Below are 22,101 nucleotides of genomic sequence, written 5' to 3' on the forward strand. Positions count from 1 at the left end.
AGGGGTAAGGACAGAGGGTGGGGTGGGAACTGGGTGGAGGAGAGCTATGGGGGGAAAAAAGAGGAACAACTGTAATAATCTGAACAATAAAGATTTAATTAAAAAAACAATAATATGAAGTGACATGAAAAAATAGCAAAAAATTCACTGTTAATAACTCATTCTCGAATTGCCCCACTCAAAAATCAAATTGCTCCCCTGTGGGGCATGTGCCCCACATTGGGAACCACTGCTCTATACCCACTAAACAGCAGCTCCCCATATTCTTCTCTCCCTGGTTCTTGGCAACTTCCGGAAGCCGGTCCATCCTTGCTGCTTGACACAGTCGCTGCAGGGAAGAAACATCTGCACAGCATATGTTTCAAGGGACCTGGCATACTGTTCTTACTATGTTTGCTCCCCTTCTTAGTGCTATATGTTCTAACCAGGGCCACCTCCCTGAGAAATGTTGTTTCCCCAGGTGGGGATGTTTCCCTGGAGTTAGGGATTAACAGGATTAAGGAAGGGAATAAATCAGTAAAACCCCTTAACTAAGTGCCAAGCAGGTAGTCAATCACCTTAACTATGAACAATCATGCTTAAGCTACATAATCTTTACTTGAGCCATAGAATAGGATAATCTCCTTCAGTTACTTCCTTGTAGCTTAACAGTAGAGTAGTGACCTTGGAATGGAGATAACAAACTAGCCCTAACCTTTGGAATAGAATGGATAGGATTAAAATCAACAGAACTAGATGGAGATGGGATTTTTGGCAAAGGTCAGATAAGAAACTACGGACATGAAACAAGAAACTGTAGAATATCAAGGGAGGACCCAAAACATACCATGATGTGACTATAGAGGCATGCTTATAGGATCAAATGGTATAAATACAGATGTAACAGGAGAATAAAGAGAGAACCTGGCTATGCTGATCATCTGAAGGCTGTCTCCATGTCCTTCATTCTTCACCGACTCCATCCACACCTTTGGGCACCCCTGGACCGCCGGGGCTGGACCTCGGCAGGCAACCAGCACTCTACTTTCTGTGTCTATGAATTGACTACTCTAGGAGCCTCATAAATGTGGAATCAAACAGCATCTGTCTTTTTTCTGGTTTCTCTCACTTAGCATAATGTCCTAAAGGTTCATCCATGTTGTAGCATGGCTCAGAGTTTTTTTCCTTTTTAAGGCTGAGTAAGATTCCATTATGTATATAACACATTTTGTTTATCCATTTACCTGTTGATGAACACTTGGGTTGCTTTCACCTTTTGGCTATGAATGTGGTTGTACAAATACCTCTTGGAGACTCTGCTTTCAATTCTTTTGGGTATATAGCCAGAAGTGGAGTTGCTGGATCATATGATAATTCTCTTTTTAAGTTTTTGAGGAACTGCCATACTGTTTTCAACTACAGCAGTACTATTTTACATTCTCAAAATTTCCCATTTCTCCACATCCTCCCTAGCATTATTATTTTTATAGTAGTCATCCTAGTAGGTGTGAGGTGGTACTGATTGTGTTTTTTTATTTGATTTCCCTAATGCTTACATCTTCTTTCAAGAAATGTCTATTCAAGTCCTTTGCCCATTTTTAAATCAGGTTGCTTTGTTGTTGCTGCATTGTAGGAGTTCTTCATATATTCTGAATATTAACCCTTATCATATATTTGGTTTGGAAATATTTTCTCCTGTTCTATGGGTTGCCTTTTCGCTCTATTGATTGTGCTCTTTGATGCACAGAAATTTTTAATTTTGATGTAGTCCAATTTAAATATTTGTTGTTATTGTTGTTTTTGGTGTCTTATCCAAGAATATCATTTCTAAATTCAATGCCATGAAGCTTTTCCTCTATTTTTTCTTCTAAGAGTTTTGTAGTTTTAACTCTTACTAAAGGTCTTTGACTCATTTTTAGTTTATTTTTGTACGTAGTGTAAAGTAAGTGTCTAACTTCATTCTTTTGCATGTGGATATCCAGTTTTCCTAGCACTGTTGGTTGAAAAGACTGTCTGTCGTTTTCCCCCATTGAATGGTCTTATCACCCTTGTTGAAAATTGTTTGATCATGTCTTAGTCTATGCAAGCTACTATACCAAAATACCAGGCTGGGTGGTTTAAACAAGAGACATTTATTTTCTCATGGTTCTGAAGGCTAGAACCAGGATCAAGGTGCCAGAAAAATTCAGTTTCTGGTGAGAGCTCTCATCCCAGGTTGCAAATGGCCGCCTTCTCTCTGTGTCCTCGCATGGCTCTTCTCCTGTGTGCATGTGAAGAGAGAAAGAGCTTTCCTGGTGTCTCTTCCTCTTCTTATGAGGACATAAATTCCATTGTATTAGAATCTCATCCTTATAACCTCATTTAACTGTTATGGCCTCCCTACAGGCCCTATCTCCAAATAGTCACATTGGGGATTAAGACATCAGCATATGCATTTTTGGGATACAATTTCATCCTTGATACCATATATGTAAGAATTTATATCTGAGCTCTCTGTTCTATTCCATGGTTCTTCTATATGCCTGCCTTTATGCCATTTATATTGTTTGATTACTATAGTTTTGTTATAAGTTTGAAACCAAGAACTCTGAGGCCTTCAACTTGGTCATCTTTTTTTGAGATTGTTTTGGCTATATGAGGTCCCTTGAGAGCCTATGTAAATTTTAGGGTTAATTTTTCTATTTCTTAAAAAAAAAATGCTGTTGGGTTTTTATAGGGATTACATTGAATTTAAAGGTCACTTTAGGTAGTATTGCTATCTTAACAAGATGTCTTCCAGTCCATGTACAGATTTATTTGTGTCTCTTAAAATTGCTTTCAGCAACATTTTCTATTTTGCAGTGTACAAGTCTTTCAACAACTTGGGTTAAATTTATTCCTAAGTATTTTATTATTTTTTTAAAAAATTTATTGACTCAATGGATAGAGCTTCAGCCCATGGACTGATAGGTCCCAGGTTTGATTCCAGTCAAGGGCATGCAACTCAGTTGTAGGCTCCATCCCTGGCCCTTGTCGGGGAACATGGGGGAGGCAACCAATCAATGTGTCTCTATCACATCGATGTTTCTCTGTCTCTCCCCCACCCTTCCGCTCTCTCTAAACGTCAATGGAAACATATCCTCAGGTGAGGATTCACAGAAACATAAAAAATAAGTAAGTAACATTTTATGAGTTTATTTGAGCCAAGCTGATAACATATGCTGACAAGCAAGGTCTCAAATATTCCCAACCATAACAGTTTTACAGCTCTTTTATGTATTTGAAATTAAGAAGGGATCATAAAGATTACATGGAAACCTGGCTGTGTGGTTCATTTGGTTGAGTATCATCCCGTACCCCAAAAGGTTTAGGGTTTGATTTTCAGTCAGGGCACATACCTAGGTTTTGGGTTCAATCCCCAGTAGGGGCAAGTAAGGGAGGCAGCCAACTGATCTCTCTCTCTCTCTCTCTCTCTCTCTCTCTCTCTCTCTCTCTCCCCCCACTCCACCTTTCCTCCTTTCTTTAAAAATCAATAAAACATTCAGGTGAAGATTTAAAAAAAAAAAAAAGAAGAAGAAGAAGGTTACATGAGGATGAGAGAAAGCAAGGTGGGATTGGATTACAGTGTATTTAACAAGATTATGTACTCTTTCAGGTGCTTGTTTCAAAGGTTTGTTAACCTAACAGCAAAACAATGGACAGGGCTTGCTTAGGGCAAAGATAAATGTTTTACTAAAAAGTTATATGCCTGGGGCGTGACTACCAGCCATGACATGCCCAGTTAGGAATTTATGATCAAATTACACTGTGAGGTTACTTTCCATAGAATCTCTTTTTATGTCCACAGTTCCACAGTTCTCCCTTGCCATATACCAATCTGAGGGATACATTGATGACTAACAGGTAGTGTTGTCTCAGTGCTAGGAAGGCTCATTCCTAGGAAGTCTCAATATCAACATTGTCTTCTTGACCACTAGGGATGGGACAATACTGTAACCATGGGATCTGAGATGAGGCCGGATTTTTTCCCCAAAAAGGGAAGGGCAGGTAAATGGAAGGCAGTCAGGTCTTAGAATCTTCATTGTGAAAAAACACTCTTGATGATTTCTATCCTGTGAACTATCACGATTTGGGTGTTTGCCTTCTGTCTCAATTTTCTGTATTTGGCATCTAGTATTACATTTACATAAACCATGAAAAGAGTATTAACAGTTATCTTAGAAAGTTTTAGAAATCATAAACAGTTGGACCACATAGTAAAGTTCAAAGAACAAGTATAACTATTACTATGACTAATATCATTAACAGAAAGGTAAAGACAAACAACATGAATTCTGAGTTCAATGTGAGTACATAGGTTATGGACTTGTCAATGGCTTAGGATAGCTGTCTACCTCTGGTGTCTCATCCTCAAGCGTTTTATCTTCATAGACAAGGGTAGATGTCCACTCATTGTTAGGCACACAAGAAGGTCCCTTCCAATGAGGGTGGAAAATATCTTTTATTTATGTTCTTTCCAATAAACATAATCTCCAGGTGGCAGTCAATGATCTTTAAAGTCTTTGTCTTCTGGGAGCTCTCTGTTAAGGGAAATAGTTACCAACTTGGCATTGTCTTGAAGTCATTCCATTAAACCTTGGCAATGGTGTAAGATGTCTTCTTTCAATAGTGTCAGCTCATAAGTTCCTTCACCTAAGTCCAACTTAAATGCACTGTGATGAATAAACCAAGAAAGAAAGAAGAAAAAAAAAAAGGAAAAACCAAAAGATAGGGAGTCAGGGAGCAGGGAAGAACCAAGCGGACTCTTAGGTTTCCATAGCCCTATTTGTTTAATTTACGACCATTGTTTACCTATACAATGTACACTAGAAGTTTTTGTACATATAAACTGAGATTTTAAGGCTTAAAACCACAGCCTAAGTGGTTTGGCTCAGTGGATAGAGCATCAGCCTGTGGACTGAAGGGTCCTGGGTTCAATTCCGGTCAGGGACACATGCCCAGATTGTGGGCTCAATCCCCAGTGAGGGACATGCAGGAGGCAGTTCATCAGTGATTTTCTCTCATCATTGATGTTTCTCTCTCTCTCTCTCTCTCCCTTTTCCTTCCTCTCTGAAACCAATAAAATATATTAAAACAAACAAACCAAAACAACCCCACAATGTCTAATGAAAACTAAGAAGTAGTCAGCCAGTATTGCTCAGTGGTTAAACATCAACCTATAAACCAGGAGGTCATGGTTTGATTCCCAATCAGGCACATGTCCAGGTGGCAGGCTCTACCCCAGTGGAGGCCGTGCAGGAAGCAGCTGATGGATGATTTCCCCTCTTATTATTGATGTTGCTTTCTCTCTATCCCTCTCCCTTCCTCTCTCTCTAAAAATCAATAAAAATATATTTTTTAAAAAAGAATTGAGTTGACACCTAAATGACATTATAGGTTGATCCATGTATCTAAATCCTCTTTTTGAATCTTCAAAAGACAAATATGTTTTCCATGCAATCTGCCTAATTCTATAGCTGGCTTCTTCTAATTGTGCACACAAAAGTTTAGAAGTATCAAAAGATCCTCATTGCCCTGGCCAGGTAGCTCAATTGGTTAGAGTATTGTCCCTATATGCCAGTGATGGCGAACCTTTTGAGCTTGGCGTGTCAGCATTTTGAAAATCCCTAACTTAACTCTGGTGCCGTGTCACATATAGAAATGTTTTGATCTTTGCAACCATAGTAAAACAAAGATTTATATTTTTGATATTTATTTTATATATTTAAATGCCATTTAACAAAGAAAAATCAACCAAAAAAATGAGTTCGCGTGTCACCTCTGACACGCGTGTCATAGGTTCGCCATCACTGGCCTAGGGCGTGGGCATACCCAAGCTGCACCTTCCTGAGAAGCACTATCAGAGGTTTCACACCCTGTGGTGTGAGGTCGGAGAGGGGAGAGATTTAAATATATTTTTATTGATTTCAGAGGGTAAGGGAGAGGAAGAGAGAGATAGAAACATCAATGATGAGAGAGAATTATTGATCAGCTGCTTCCTGCATGCCCCCTACTGGGGACCGAGCCCACAACTCAAGAATGTGCCCTGACCGGGAATCGAACCATTACCTTCTGATTCATAGGTCAATGCTCAACCGCTGAGCCACACTAGCCAGGCATGGAGAGGTTTAATTTACTAAAATAATCCAGCCATTTACTAAACAAGTAAATAAGCAAGTAGCAATAATAAACCTGGTGGATGTTTGGGATGTCTCAGTACCCAGAGCTGCTACAATATGTCATCTAAAATGCCCAGTTTCCAACAACAACAATAAAATATTAAAAGACATGCAAAGAACAGCGAAGTAAGTATGACCCATACACCAGAAAAAAAGCAGGTAACAGAAACTGCCTGTGGGAGTGACAAGATAGCAGCTTTGACAGAAAAAGGCTTAAAGTAGCCATTACAGGAGGAGAACCAAAATGGCAGCGTAGATAAACAGCAGTACTCGCTGCTTCCCACATCCACATCAGAATTACAACTAACATACAGAACAACCATCGTTCAGAACCTCCTGAAAGCTAGCTGAATAGAAGTCCTCAATGAGAGAAGTAAAGAAGAAAACACATCGAGACCGATAGGAGGGGCGAAGGTGCAGGACGGGCTGGTCCAACACCCACGTGTGGCACTTTCTAAGCAGGAGGGATATCTTGGTTGTGGAGGCCTCCTGTGAGGAGCAAGGAGTCCTAGCCCCACACCAGCCCCCCAGCCCAGGGTTCCAGAGCTTGGAAGAGAAGTCCCCATAACTTCGGGCTGTAAAAACCAGCAGGATGTGGCTGAGTGACTTGAAGGCTGCTGGAATCCCAGGTGTCCCGCTTAAAGGGCCCTTGCAGGAACTTACACAGACTCACTCCCTCTGAGCTCCAGCACTGGGGCAATGGCTCAGGGCATCGGTTCTCAACCTGTGGGTCGCGATCCCTTTGGCGGTCGAACGACCCTTTCACAGGGGTCGCCAAAGACCATCCTGCATATCAGATATTTACATTACAATTCATAACAGTAGCAACATTACAGTTATGAAGTAGCAATGAAAATAATTTTATGGTTGGATCACAACATGAGGAACTGTATTTAAAGGGCCTGAAGTTTGAGAACCACTGGCTCAGGGGGATCCAGGGACATATGGGAGGGTGGGGGAAGGAGGAGGGATTGGATTGTCTGGCATTGGAACAAGAACTTGGGGGTGGCTTTCTCCCAGAAAGGGGTGCTCACAGGGTTCATTATTTCTATGCTGAGACCGCCCCTGTTGCAGAGCTTACTGGAAGCCATATCTGTGCCTCCATCAGCCTGGCTCACACTGTTCATTCCACCCTGGTGATTCCCTGAGACCCCACTCAATCCAATTTGCAGCCCCACACAAGCTGTTTGCAGCAGCTTTTCCATATGAATGGCCTATCCTAGCTCAGGTTTCAGACTTTCATAAAATCTCTCAAATAAGCAGCAGCTGGTGCCAGCGTGCCCCATACCTATCAAAAAGAGGCCCAAGATAGCTTGGCCTCATCCAGGGAACTTCCAAGCCCAACACAGTAGCAACCACCTGCAGATAATTCTGTAGCTCCTGTGGGTGGCCCCAGGGAGTGACTGACTTTGCACCCCCAAGGAGGCCCCAGAGCCAGTGCACCTGGCGGCAGCTTCAGGCCATACGAGATTACAATCTAAATATCTACAAGCAACACACCCAAGGGGCAGACTCAGTGAGCACTAAAGCCCCACTAAAGCAAGTCCTGCTCCATAGGGTGTCTCCTGCACAGCAACTCTTCCACTGTAGTCACAGCTGGTCCTAACAGCCAATTGGCCTAGAGGTATATTCCTCTCAGTGACACCAACAGCAATCAAGGCTCAACTACAACAAGACTGTGCATACAGCCCACACAAGGGCACACCTAGAGGGCCCAGCCCAGGTGACTGGGGAGGCCCCACAGGGCCCCACAGGACACCTACTGCTCAAGGCCGCTCTACCAATTCCAGGAGACATAGCAACTCTACCTAACACATAGAAACAGACACAGGGAAGCAGCCAAAATGCAGAGACAAAGAAACATGTCACAAATGAAAGAACAGAAGAGATCTCCAAAAAAAGAACTAACTGAAATAGAAGTAAGCAAACTACTAGATACAGAGTTCAAAACAATGGTTATAAGGTTGCTCAAGGATCTTAATGAGAGCATCAAGGGACTTAGTGAGACTTTCAAAGATCTTAGTGAGAATTTCAAAGACATGAAAAAGGACCAGTCAGAGATTAAGTATGCACTAACTGAAATAAAGAATAATTTACAGGGACTCAATAGTAGAGTAGAGTGTTCTGAGAATCAAATCAACAATTTGGAATATGAGGAAGCAAAAAATACCTAATCAGAAGAGCAAAAGGAAAAAGAATAAAAAAATATGAAGATAGTATAAGGAGCCTCTGGGACAACTTCAAATGTACAACATTTGCATGATGGTGATGCCAGAAGGAGAAGAGAGAGAGAGCAAGATATTGAAAATATATTTGAAGAAATAATGACAGAAAACTTCCATTACTTGTGAAAGAAATAGACTTACAAGCCCAGGAAGCACAAAGAGTCCCAAACAAGAGGAACCCAAAGAGGCCCGCACCAAGACACATCATAATTAAAATGCCAAGGGCTAAAGACAAAGAGAATCTTAAAATCAGTTGAAGGAGAAGAAGAAGAAGAAGAAGAAGAAGAAGAAGAAGAAGAAGAAGAAGAAGAAGAAGAAATAAAAAAAGAACAATAAAATGACAATAAATACATATCTATTAACAATTGAATCTAAAAATTAAACAAATAAGGATTCTAATAAACAAAATAAACTGATGAATACAATAGAACCAGAGGCATGGAAACATGGAACAGACTGACAAATCTCAGAGGGAAGGGGGGAGGGGAAGAAGAGATTAAGCAAAGAACTTATATGCATTACTTATGGACACAGACAATAAGGTGGTGAATGCTTGGAGTGGAGCAGGAACTGGAGAAGGGGGACAGCAACAATAAAGATTTAAAATATTTAAAAAATTAAAAATAAAATAACCGACCACTAGGGGGTGCACCAAGGAAGCATAACAAAATGCGGAGACAAAGAAACAGGACAAAATTGTCAATGGAAGATATAGAGTTCAGAACCACACTTTTAAGGTCTCTCAAGAACTGTTTAGAAGCTGCCGATAAACTTAATGAGATCTACACGAAAACTAATAAGACCCTCGATCTTATATTGGGGAACCAACTAGAAATTAAGCACACACGGACTGAAATAACGAATATTATACAGACGCCCGACAGCAGACCAGAGGAGCGCAAGAATCAAGTCAATGATTTGAAATGCGAGGAAGCAAAAAACATCCAACCGGAAAAGCAAAATGAAAAAAGAATCCAAAAATGCGAGGATAGTGTAAGGAGCCTCTGGGACAGCTTCAAGCGTACCAACATCAGAATTATAGGGGTGCCAGAAGATGAGAGAGAGCAAGATATTGAAAACCTATTTGAAGAAATAATGACAGAAAACTTCCCCCACCTGGTGAAAGAAATGGACTTACAGGTCCAAGAAGCGCGGAGAACCCCAAACAAAAGGAATCCAAAGAGGACCACACCAAGACACATCATAATTAAAATGCCAAGAGCAAAAGATAAAGAGAGAATCTTAAAAACAGCAAGAGAAAGAAACTCAGTTACCTATAAGGGAATACCCATACGACTGTCAGCTGATTTCTCAACAGAAACTTTGCAGGCCAGAAGGGAGTGGCAAGAAATATTCAAAGTGATGAATACCAAGAACCTACAACCAAGATTACTTTATCCAGCAAAGCTATCATTCAAAATTGAAGGTCAGATAAAGAGCTTCACAGATAAGGAAAAACTAAAGGAGTTCATCACCACCAAACCAGGATTATATGAAATGCTGAAAGGTATCCTTTAAGAAGAGGAAGAGGAAGAAAAAGGTAAAGATACAAATTATGAACAACAAATATGCATCTATCAACAAGTGAATCTAAGAATCAAGTGAATAAATAATCTGATGAACAGAATGAACTGTTGATTATAATAGAATCAGGGACCTAGAAAGGGAATGGACTGACTATTCTTGGGGGGGAAAGGGGTGTGGGAGATGTGGGAAGAGACTGGACAAAAATCGTGCACCTATGGATGAGGACAGTGGGTGGGGAGTGAGGGCGGAGGGTGGGGCGGGAACTGGGAGGAGGGGAGTTATGGGGGGGAAAAAAGAGGAACAAATGTAATAATCTGAACAATAAAGATTTAATTAAAATAAATAAATAAATAAATAAATAAATAAATAAATAAATAAATTAAATAAAATAAAATAACCATTACAGCCCTGGCCAGTTTGGCTCACTGCTTAGAATGTCAGCCCATGGACAAAACAGTGGTGGATTGGATTCCTGGTCAAGAGCATGTACCTTTGTTGCAGGTTCCCTAACCCCAGTTGAGACACAACCAATCAATGTCTCTCATATTGATTTTTTTCTCTTTCTCTCTCCCTTCCACTCTCTCTGGAAAGCAATGGAAAAAATATCCTCAGATGAGGGTTAAAAAAAATAATAATAAAATAGCCATTACAAATATGTTTAAAGAACTAAAGGAGATCAATCATTGGTTGAGTGTCAACCTATGAAACCAGGATATTACGGTTCAATTCCAGGTCAGGGCACATGCCCAGGCTGTGGGGTTGGTCCCCAGTGGGGGGCATACAGAAGGCAGCCAATTAATGATCCTCTCTCATCATTGATGTTTCTGTCTGTCTGTCTCTCTCCGAAATCAATAAAAATATTTTTTAAAAATATATAAAAGTAAGCAGTTAAAGGAAACCATGATTTTAAAAAGTAAAGACAAATATAATGGCAATGCCACATCAAGTAGAGAATATCAATTAAGGGGTACAAATTATATAAAAAGAACCAAGTGGAAATTCTTTAGTTGAAAAGTAAAATAACTGAAATGAAGAATGCACTAGAGAGGCTCAACAGTAGATTTAAACTGGCAGAAGAAAGCATTAGTAAACTTGAAGGTAGATGACAGAGATTATGCATCTAAAGAACAGAGAATGAAGATGAAGCAAAATAAGTAGAGCCTCAGAGAAATGTGGGACATTATTAAGTACCACCCAAAATATGTTAGTATTGGAAGGAGAAGAAAGAAAGGAACAGAAAAAAATATTTGAAGAAATAATGGCTTAAAACTTCCCAAATTTATTGAAAAACTCTAACCTACATCCAGTAAGCTTAACAAACTCCAAGTAGAATAAATGCAACGGCTCCACAAACAACCCTACACAGTAAAGGCGCTCAAGTCAAAGAGGAAGAAAAATGAATGTTGAAAGCAGCAAGAGAAAAATGACTAGTCACTTACCAGGGAATCCCAGTAAGATTAACAACTGATTTCTCAGCAAAAACAATGCAAGCCAGATGGCAGGATAACCTATATTAGGTGTTTCAGCTCTGGCCGGGTGGCTCATTTGGCTAGAATGCCGATGGCCATTCTGATAGCCAAGGTTGTAGGTTTGATACCCAGTCAGAGCACATAAAGAATCAACCAATGGCCGAGACCGGTTTGGCTCAGTGGATAGAGCGTCGGCCTGCGGACTGAAAGGTCCCAGGTTCGATTCCGGTCAAGGGCGTGTACCTGGGTTGCAGGCATATCCCCAGTGGGAGATGTGCAGGAGGCAGCTGATCGATGTTTCTCTCTCATCGATGTTTCTGACTCTCTATCTCTCTCCCTTCCTCTCTGTAAAAAATCAATAAAATAAATTTAAAAAAAAAGAATCAACCAATGAATGCATAAATAAGTGGAACAACAAACTGATCTCTCTCTCTCTCTCTCTCTCTCTCTCTCTCTCTCTCTCAAATCAGTAAATAAAATTCAAAATATATATTTAAAAAAAATAAAGTTCTTTCAAAAACCCATTATTGTCCTGGCTGGTGTTGCTCAATAGTTAGAGTATCAGCCCATGCACCAAAGGGTCACCAGTATGATTCCCTGTCAAGGGCATGTATCTGGGTTGCAGGTTTGATCCCCAGCCCTGGTCAGGGCACCTGTGGGAAGCAACCAATCTCTCTATCTCTCTATCTCTATCTCTCTATCTCTCTATCTCTATCTCTATCTCTATCTCTATCTCTATCTCTATCTCTATATCATCTCTCTCTTCCTTCCTAAAAATCAATGGAAAAAATATCCTCCAGTGAGGATTAACAAACTAAAACACCCACATTGTTTGTTTTTTTTTCATATGTCTTTTTTTTATTATTATTGCTTAAAGTATTACAAAGGATATTACATATGTGTCCATTTTATCCCCCCGCCCTAGACAGTCCCCTAGCCTCCCTTATTCCCCAGTGTCTTATGTCCATTGGTTATGCTTATATGCATGCATACAAGTCCTTTAGTTGATCTCTTACCCCCCTACCTCCTGCCCCCCAACCCTCCCCGGCCTTCCCGCTGCAGTTTGACAATCTGTTTGAGGCAGCTCTGCCTCTGTATCTATTATTGTTCAAAAGTTTATAATGGTCTCTATTGTCCATGAATGAGTGAGATCATGTGGTATTTTTCCTTTATTGACTGGCTTATTTCACTTAGCATAATGCTCTCCAGTTCCAACCATGACGTTGCAAATGGTATGAGTTCCTTCCTTTTTACAGCAGCATAGTATTCCATCGTGTAGATGTACCACAGTTTTCTAATCCATTCATCTACTGATGGGCACTTAGGCTGTTTCCAGATCTTAGCTATGGTGAATTGTGCTGCTATGAACATAGGGGTGCATATATCCTTTCTGATTGGTGTTTCCGGTTTCTTGGGATATTTTCCTAGAAGTGGGATCACAGGGTCAAATGGGAGTTCCATTTGTAGTTTTTTGAGGAAACTCCATACTGTCTTCCATAGTGGCTGCACCAGTCTGCATTCCCACCAGCAGTGCACGAGTGTTCCTTTTTCTCCACATCCTCTCCAGCACTTGTCGTTTGTTGATTTGTTGATGATAGCCAGTCTGACAGGTGTGAGATGGTACCTCATTGTTGTTTTGATTTGCATCTCTCGGATGATTAGTGACTTTGAGCATGTTTTCATATGTTTCTTGGCTTTCTGAATGTCCTCTTTTGAAAGGTGTCTATTTAGGTCCTTTGCCCATTTTTTGATTGGATTGTTTATCTTCCTTTTGTTAAGTTGTATGAGTTCCCTATAAATTTTGGAGATTAGGCCCTTATCAGATATGACATTGGCAAATATGTTTTCCCACACAGTGGGTTTTCTCGTTGTTTTGTTGATGGTTTCTTTTGCTGTGCAGAAGCTTTTTATTTTGATGTAATCCCATTTGTTCATTTTTCCTTTAGTTTCAAGTGCCCTAGGAGCTGTATCAGTGAAGAAATTGCTTCGGCATATGTCTGAGATTTTGTTGCCTTTCGATTCTTCTAGAATTTTTATGGTTTCCTGTCGTACATTTAAGTCCTTTATCCATTTTGAGTTTATTTTTGTGTATGGTGTAAGTTGGTGGTCTAGTTTCATTTTCTTGCATATATCTGTCCAATTTTCCCAACACCATTTGTTGAAGAGACTATCTTGGCTCCATTGTATGTTCTTGCCTCCTTTGTCAAATATTAATTGAGCATATTGGTTCGGGCCGATTTCTGGGCTCTCTATTCTATTCCATTGATCTATATGCCTATTCTTGTGCCAGTACCAGGCAGTTTTGAGAACAGTGGCTTTGTAATACAACTTGATATTTGGTATTGAGATCCCACCTACTTTGTTCTTTTTCAGGATTGCTGCAGCTATTCGGGGTCTTTTTTTATTCCAGATGAATTTTTGGAAAGTTCGTTCTAGATCTCTGAAGTATGCTGTTGGTATTTTAATGGGAAGTGCATTGAATTTATAGATTGCTTTGGGTAGTATGGACATTTTAATGATGTTGATTCTACCAATCCATGAACACGGTATGTTCTTCCATCTGTTTATGTCTTCCTCTATATCTTTTTTCAACGTCCTGTAGTTTTCTGAGTAGAGGTCTTTTACCTCTTTAGTTAAGTTTATTCCTAGGTAGCTTAATTTTTTTGGTGCAATGGTAAACGGGATTGTTTTTATAATCTCTCTTTCTGAAAGTTCACTATTGGTGTATAGAAATGCCTCAGATTTCTTGGGGTTAATTTTGTATCCTGCTACATTGCCAAATTCATGTATTAAGTCTAGTAGCTTTTTGATGGAATCTCTAGGGTTTTGTATGTATAATATCATGTCGTCTGCAAATAAGGACAGTTTTACTTCCTCTTTTCCAATTTGGATGCCTTTTATTTCTTCTTCTTGCCGAATTGCAATGGCTAACACTTCCAGTACTATGTTGAACAGGAGTGGTGAGAGGGGGCATCCCTGTCTTGTTCCTGTTCTTAGGGGAAATGGTGTTAGTTTTTGTCCATTGAGTATGATGTTGGCTGTGGGCCTGTCATATATGGCTTTTATTATGTTGAGGTATGATCCTTCTACTCCCACCTTGCTGAGAGTTTTTATCAAAAATGGGTGTTGAATTTTGTCAAATGCTTTTTCTGCATCAATTGATAAGACCATGTGGTTTTTTTCTTTCAATTTGTTTATGTGATGTATCACGTTTATTGATTTTCGGATATTGTACCATCCTTGCATCCCTGGGATAAATCCTACTTGGTCATGGTGTATGATCTTTCTGATGTACTGCTGGATCCGATTTGCTAGGATTTTGTTGAGGATTTTGGCATCTATGTTCATGAGGGATATTGGCCTGTAATTCTCTTTCATTGTGTTGTCTTTACCAGGTTTTGGTATTAGGGTGATGCTGGCTTCATAGAATGAGCTTGGAAGTGTTCCTTCCTCTTGAATTTTCTGTAGTAGTCTGAGGAGGATAGGTTTTAGTTCTTCCTTGAATGTTTGGTAAAACTCCCCTGTGAAGCCGTCTGGTCCTGGGCTTTTGTTTGATGGAAGCTTTTTGATGACTGCTTCAATTTCTTCCATGGTTATTGGCCTGTTGAGATTTTTAGATTCTTCCTGATTGAGTTTTGGAATGTTGTATTTTTCTAGGAATTTGTCCATTTCCTCCAGGTTGTCTAGTTTGTTGGAGTAGAGCTGTCGATAGTATTTTTTAACAATCATTTGTATTTCTGTGGGGTCTGTTGTTATTTCGCCTCTATCGTTTCTGATTTTGTTTATTTGGGTCCTCTCTCTCTGCTTCTTGGTGAGTCTGGTTAGAGGTTTGTCAATCTTGTTTATCCTTTCAAAGAACCAGCTCTTGGTTTCATTGATTTTCTGTATTGTTTTTTTGGTCTCTATGTCATTTATTTCTGCTCTAAGCTTTATTATCTCCTTCCTTCTGCTCACTCTGGGGTTTTCTTGTTGCTCTCTTTCTAATTCTTTGAGTTGTTGAGTTAGGTGATTTACTGCCATTTTTTCTTGTTTTTTGAGATAGGCCTGTAGCGCTATAAACTTCCCTCTCAGGACTGCTTTCGTTGTGTCCCATAGGTTTTGGATTATTGTGTTTTCATTGTCATTAGTTTCCAGGATGTTTTTAATTTCTTCTTTGATCTCATTGGTAATCCAGTCAATATTTAATAGCATGCTATTCAGCTTCCAGGTGTTTGAGTATTTTGGGTTGTTTTTATTGTAGTTTATTTCTAGTATTATGCCATCGTGGTCTGCGAAGATGCTTTTTATGATTTCAATCTTCTTGAATTTGGGGATACTTTGCTTGTGACCCAATATGTGGTCTATTTTTGAAGATGTCCCATGAGCACCTGAGAAGAACGTATATTCCCTGGCTTTGGGGTGAAGTGTTCTGAAGATGTCGACTAAGTCCATCTGATCTAGTGAGTCATTTAGGATTGCTGTATCTTTGCTGATTGTTTGTCTATAGGACTTATCCAGTGCTGTCAATGGTGTATTAAAGTCCCCTACTATGATTGTATTGTTGTCGATCTCTCCTTTGATATCTTCCAGGAGTTTTTTTATGAATTTGGGTGCTCCTGCATTGGGTGCATATATGTTTACCAGGGTTATATCTTCTTGTTGTATTGAACCCTTTAGTATTATGAAGTGGCCTTCCTTATCTCTTGTTATGGCCTTCACTTTGAGGTCTATTTTGTCCGATATAAGTATTGCTACCCCAGCTTTCTTTTCCTTTCCATTTGCTTGAAAGATATTTTTCCATCCTTTCACTTTCAGTCTGTGTGAGTCCCTTCTAATGAGGTGGGTCTCTTGTAGACAGCAGATGTGTGGGTCATGTAAAACACCCACATTGTTAACCAAGAATCCTACATCCAGCAAATGCTCAGATTCTGTCTGAGTTGGCGGAGGTGACTTCACAGTAGACGTGCCTATTTAGATGTCCCTGAGGAACCCAGACCCAGCATTTCCAAAGCTGTGCTCCTCCTCCTCTTCCCCACCTGCATCCTCAGTGTGCTCCTGCCACCAGGCTCCCCACCTCAGGGAAGGGGCCCCCCTCCACCCAGGTGTTCATTCCAGACTCCCTTTCCCACAGCTCCAGCCCCAAATGCAAAGTCACTCCCCCGGCATCCCTCTGCTAACTGCTCTCACCTGTTCTGCCTGCCTCCACTCTTGCCCCTTTTCTGACCCATGGTCCCAGCAAGAAATGCTTTTCTAAAATGCAAATCAGATCCTGTCTCTCATACACACACCCCCTTAAGACCCTTCCAGGCCTCCCCAGTGCCTTCCAGAGAAACCTCCACAGGGCAGGTGGCAGGTAAGGCCCCTTTCTCTGTCCTCTGCCCACGCAAGCGGCCTACCCCCTCTGCTCAAGCCACACCAAACTTGCTCTTTCCAAAATGGCTTTCTCCTGTGTCTGGGCCCACCTGGGTGTAGTCCATGTTGCTGGGGGTGCAGTTCCTGCCTTTCTGCCCAGTTCTACCCACATCCTTTAAGCTCACTGACTGCCTCCTCCAGAAAAGCCTCCTGGTTCTCACTCCGGGTTAGATCTTGGTACATCTCAGGCATGGACCACCTCCTCCACAGCACTTCCCACACTGCATTGTAAGTTTGCTTTTTAACATTTCACTTCTCTGTCTTGCTTCTCACTGGAATGTTTGCCTGCGTATCTCCAGTACCAAGCTCAGTGCCCGGCACAGAGCAGATGCTCGGAGCTGCTTGATGAGTGGATGTAGAGGAGCCCAACAGGACAGAAGAGAAGTGCGGTGGTTATTAGAGTGGTGACTCAGGAGGGAGGTGACAGGGTCAAAACCGAGGCTAGAGCAGCAGCGATGAGAAAACAATGGGATTGATAGAGACGCTGCCTTGAACTCTGCAACCCAGGCTGAAACCACAGGAATGCGCCTGTGTGGTTTGGGGCCCTATCTGGGTTGGTGCAGGAGACACCCTGCAGGTAGCGGCTGCTCTGGAAGCGGCTCTGGGGGCAGGGATGGGGTGCGGTTTAACTGTTGGGGACAGGGAAGAATCAGTGCAGCTATGGGCTGGGGGTGGGGTGGGGCATGGTCTCTCCCACCCCACGGGGACCCCTCAGGGCCTGCGGTGCAGCAAGCGGCTCGTGCATCCTGGACTACACTCTGGAGTCACGCAGAGCGGGAGGATAGTGGGGACACAGTGTGAGCATATTTGGGATGAGCCTTGAAAACATTATGTGAAGTGAAATAAGCCAAACACAAAAGGACAAAGACTGTGTGAGTCCACTGTGAGGTACTTGGCATAGTATATTCATGGAGACAGGGAAAAGGGGGTTAACAGGCGGGGGGGGGGGAGGGGAGTGGGGAGGGGAGGGGAGGGGCAGTGGGAGTCTGTGTTTGATGAGGACAAGGTTTTTCTCGGGAAACATGAAAGGGTCTGGACATGGCGGTGGCAATGGTTGCACAACAGTGTGAATGTACTGAATGCCATCGGATTGCACACACAGAAAGGGTGAGATGGTAAAATTTGTTATATATATTTTAGCATACCAAAAAAATTGCTACTGACGAAAAAGAGAAAATTTGAAATTGATAGAGTGAGAAGGCTGGAGGGAGGTTTACGGTGGCCTGTCTTTGCTCGACAGGACTGAGCAGGCGGCCTGTCCCACTCGCCTCAGAAAGAGGCCAAGCCATCGGACACGCTCAGCCCAGGGACTGCACGCGGCCCCCTCACGTGTGACCGGTCCCCTTCCCTCCCCCCCACAGTGGCGGCTCACCAGTGGGGAGAGAAGAGGAGGGAGCTGCGCTCTGGAATTCTCTGAAGGTGATCTGGGTTGGGAGGGAGTGGCACTGGCCGGCCTGCCCTGCTTGGGGTCCTCCCTAATCAGTGTGCCCTCAGCGGTCCGCTGGGGCTCTGGGCCTCTCCCAAAGGCTGGAGCGGCCTCTAGGGTTCAGGTCCAGCCTAGGTTGCAGCTGGGGGTCTGCCTGCTGGCCTTTACCTCTATGATGAGACACCTTCACCCTGGGCAGAGAAGATAGTAAGTCAGACCCATAAGCCTTCCCCCCTCCACTCACTGCTGGCTCAGCCCTGCCTTGGGACAAATCTGGGTCAGACACCGACAGCAAAGCAGGGGCATTCCATTCCGAGGGCTGGGAGGAGAGACAGGCGTCTGGGGGAGGGTCAGGGATGACCTCGGGCCCTCGAGGAGCCATGCGTCTCTGACCTCAGAGAAGCAAACATCCCAGAGAGGAGGCCAGAGAGGACTTGACCATTGTTGCAGACACAGGAGCTGGGAGCAGGGCTGGGAGCTCCCTGGGGAGTATCCCAGGCCAGGGATGCCCCCTTGCCCGGTGATGTGGTTGCCTACGGCTGTAGGTCAGAGCAAGGACCACACCCCTGTGCCCCTCCAGCCCACGGCCTGTCCACATACCATCACTGCTCTGAGCACCCGCATTTACCCCTAGTGGTTTGGGGAATTGGTTTAGGGCTGGCTCTGCCACATTGTTGTGTATCCCCATGATTTTACTTTTTCCCCTGCAGGAGAGCCTCTGGCAAGACAAGCATAAAATGAATGACAAGACGTTCTCCGTTTTGGTGGGCATCTTCTCTATCCTCAGCACCATTCAGTTCCTCATCTTTGACTTGAACGAGCGTATGTTTATCGGCTTCGAGGACAAGTTTAGCGTCTACACGAACGGGTCTGTGGTAGCCACTTGGGTCTTGACCAACAAAAAGAACATCTGCATCAGCCTATCCACCATCACCGTCCTGGTCAGCGCCTTCCTCATCTACTGCATCCACCTGAACGTCTACCAGGGGCTGCTCTGCTATGCCCTCTGGATCGTCACCTACGAGATCACCAACTTCTCCACGGTCCTGCTCCTCAACGGAATCATCAAAGAGCAGTTCAAGGAGCTGGGCTACGTGCACTTGGTCTTCCAGATCTCCCGCATGCTCCTGCACTTCTTCTGCCTGCCCTTTATTCTCAAGCACACCTACGTCCTTTATAGGGACCCCAAGAGTTTCAGCAAGATAAGCCGCCGCAGGCTCTCCTCCATCACTACCCTCGACTCGTGGTCCCCCGTCGGGCCGGGGATGATGTACCGCAAGTTAAACTGAACGGTGCCAGGGAGAGAGGGCCCATGCTCCCCACCAATGGAGTCCCCATCCCTGCCTGCTTCCTGTTGATTCTGTTTGCCTTTGGGGGGTTCTTGAGTTTTACTCATTTAAGAGTGATTCTTGGGGGCGGGGGGGGGGGGGTGGCATAGGTCAATGATAGTGTAGGTGTTTGTGACTTGTTTTAACATTAAATTATATCCTGCCCGTGTGCTCGCTTATCCTCTCTGCGTGTCCTCCGTCTCCAGTTTTTCTCTGTGGATGGCCCCCAGGCCTGGTGCTGCCGAGGCCTCTGAGAGCAGCGCTGTCTGCTAGAGCTTGCTGTGCTGCTAGACATGTCTGTCTCTGTCTGTCCACTAGCTACATGTGGCTGCTGAGCCCTGGGGCTGTGGCTGTTACAACCAGGGTTTTCAGCATTTCATTTCATTTTGGTTTCAGTGGCCGCATGTGGCTGGCTCGTAGCTCCCGCGTTGGCGAGCACAGTAACACGGGGCTTCGCCTTACTGTTGCCAGTGGCCATGGAGAGAGCCCCTTTCAGCGTCAGCATCTGCTTCCCTCGGACTTTTCAGAAAACAGCTCCTCATGTTGGCTTGCAGCCTAGCAGGAACCCCGCCCCCCCCTTTTAGAAAGCTCCAGAATTTCTCAGGTGAAGCACTACTGACTTCTGTCTGGCAAAGGGCTGTCCTATGCATTGTAGGACGTTCTGCCCACGAGATGCCACTAGATCCCCCCACCTTTGTGACAACAAAAATATCTCATTGCCAGATACCCCCCAGTTGAGAACCGTTTTTTTAAAGCGTTGGAAACTGGGGTGTCACTTCTATGAACTAACGAAGAGCATCTTTTACTGAGAGCTCTCCTTCCATTCACCACCTTGCGTAGTTTTAACCCTAATGTTTCCAGGTTATGGTTGATGAAACAGACCCAAGACGCTTCAATGATGTGACCAAGGTCACACAGCAGCAAAAGCAGGATTTGAATATAGATCCTCTGACTTCATACACGAGTGTCCTATTTGGTTCCCTGAAGCACTCTTACTTTTACCAAGATTTAAAAGGGGCTACCTCCTTTTAGGATATTTCCTTTTCCTTCAACAAATATTGGGAGTGAAGCCAAGGGACACTGTTTTAACCACACGCCCCCGAACCATGGGCCAAATGGTAGTAGCCCACTTTCACCGAGCGCTGGGTGCCATTCTAACACTCACTCAGTTCCTCCCATCGCCTGTGAGAGCTGGCCAGTTCCCAACATGACCACCAGATGGCAGTCAGCAGTAAGCTTTTGCTATTTGTGGGGTGGCCAGATCCTGGGATTTAGGGAGCCTCCAGCTGAGAGCTGAGGGCTAATAGTATGGGTTCGTCCCCAGTTTCACAAGCTGTGCCCTTGACTGATTGTAACTTGCTGGTCCCACCGGGGAAGCGGTGGGAGATCGGGAGACGGGAGACCTGTGCAGAGACCAGGCAGAGGGGGAGCAGAACTACGAGCTGCCTGACGCAGAACAGCTGACGACTCAGAAACAAGGCTGGTGCCCCTGCACACCGTTCTTCTCCGAAGTTGTTTGCCTCTGCCTCCACTTCCTGGCCTCCCGTTCGGTCTAGAACCCCCTTCCCTCCGCTCACACTGCTCTTGTAAGGTGATCCCCACCTGCCAATCCCAGGTTCCGTGCTCCCCTTCTCCCGCGGGACCTCTCCGTGGCTGCTGCCCGCGGATCCCGCCCTGTTTTGCAAACACTTTCCCCTCTTGGCCTGCGGAGATCAGGGCTGCCTTTGTGCTCCCTCCCCTTCGCAGGCTCCTCCGCATCTCCCTGACCTCCAAACATGGTAGTGCCCCACTCAGTCCCGGGTCCCTTCTCTCCTCTGTCTCGGCCACTTCCAGCCCTTGCCCAGGCCCCTGTGAGAAGCCCCAGCTGGCGTCTGCAGCTGGACCTCTCCCCTGAACTGTGCACTTGATCCAATTGCTTCCTTGCTGAAGCGGCCCCTCTAACACGATTTCCAACGGTCCCTGCACACTCGTCACCTCCCCCGGGATGTGGCTGGACCCCAACAAACCTATCAGCTTCATCTTCAGTGCAGATCCAGATCCACCACCTCCCACAGCCTCGCTGCCGCCACCCAAGCCCAGGCCAACACCACCTTCCACCCAGGCTCTGGCAGCAGCAGCGTGCCTGCTGGTCTCCCAGCGCACCCTTGTTCCCTCTACGTCAGTTCTCCACCCAACGGCCGCAGGGGTCCCGCTGAAAACCCTGTCAGATCACGTCTCCTCTACTGTGCTGCCATGTCCACCCAGGGCTCTCCACCGCCCTGGCAGTAACAACCCTGAGTGTGGGCCATGGCGTGCTACGTGATCCAGTTCCCTGTCATCCCTCCACTCTCCTTTCTAGCCACTCTGTCCTCCCGCCCTCTGCTCCAGCCACACTGACCTCCTTGCAGTTCCTCTTACACACCCAGCACACCCCAGCCTCAGGGCCTTTGCACATGCTGTTCCTTTAGCCTGGAATGTACTTACTCTGGGTGACCACTGGCTCCCTCTGTTGCTCCTTTCAGACGCCTGCTCAAAAGTCATCAGAGCCGAAACCGGTTTGGCTCAGTGGATAGAGCGTCG

General features: G+C 44.0%; 1 protein-coding gene across 1 annotated transcript; it reads left to right on the forward strand.

The window, feature by feature from the left end:
* Positions 1 to 18,951: 18,951 nt before the first annotated feature.
* Positions 18,952 to 19,548, forward strand: TMEM217B (transmembrane protein 217B). Its single transcript, XM_059699681.1, has one exon. It carries the CDS (start codon positions 18,952 to 18,954, stop codon positions 19,501 to 19,503), a length of 552 nt encoding a protein of 183 aa, XP_059555664.1. The 3' UTR covers positions 19,504 to 19,548.
* The last annotated feature ends 2,553 nt before the right edge of the window (positions 19,549 to 22,101 follow it).

Source organism: Myotis daubentonii, chromosome 6 (assembly GCF_963259705.1).
Source record: "Myotis daubentonii chromosome 6, mMyoDau2.1, whole genome shotgun sequence".
Lineage (NCBI taxonomy): Eukaryota > Metazoa > Chordata > Mammalia > Chiroptera > Vespertilionidae > Myotis > Myotis daubentonii.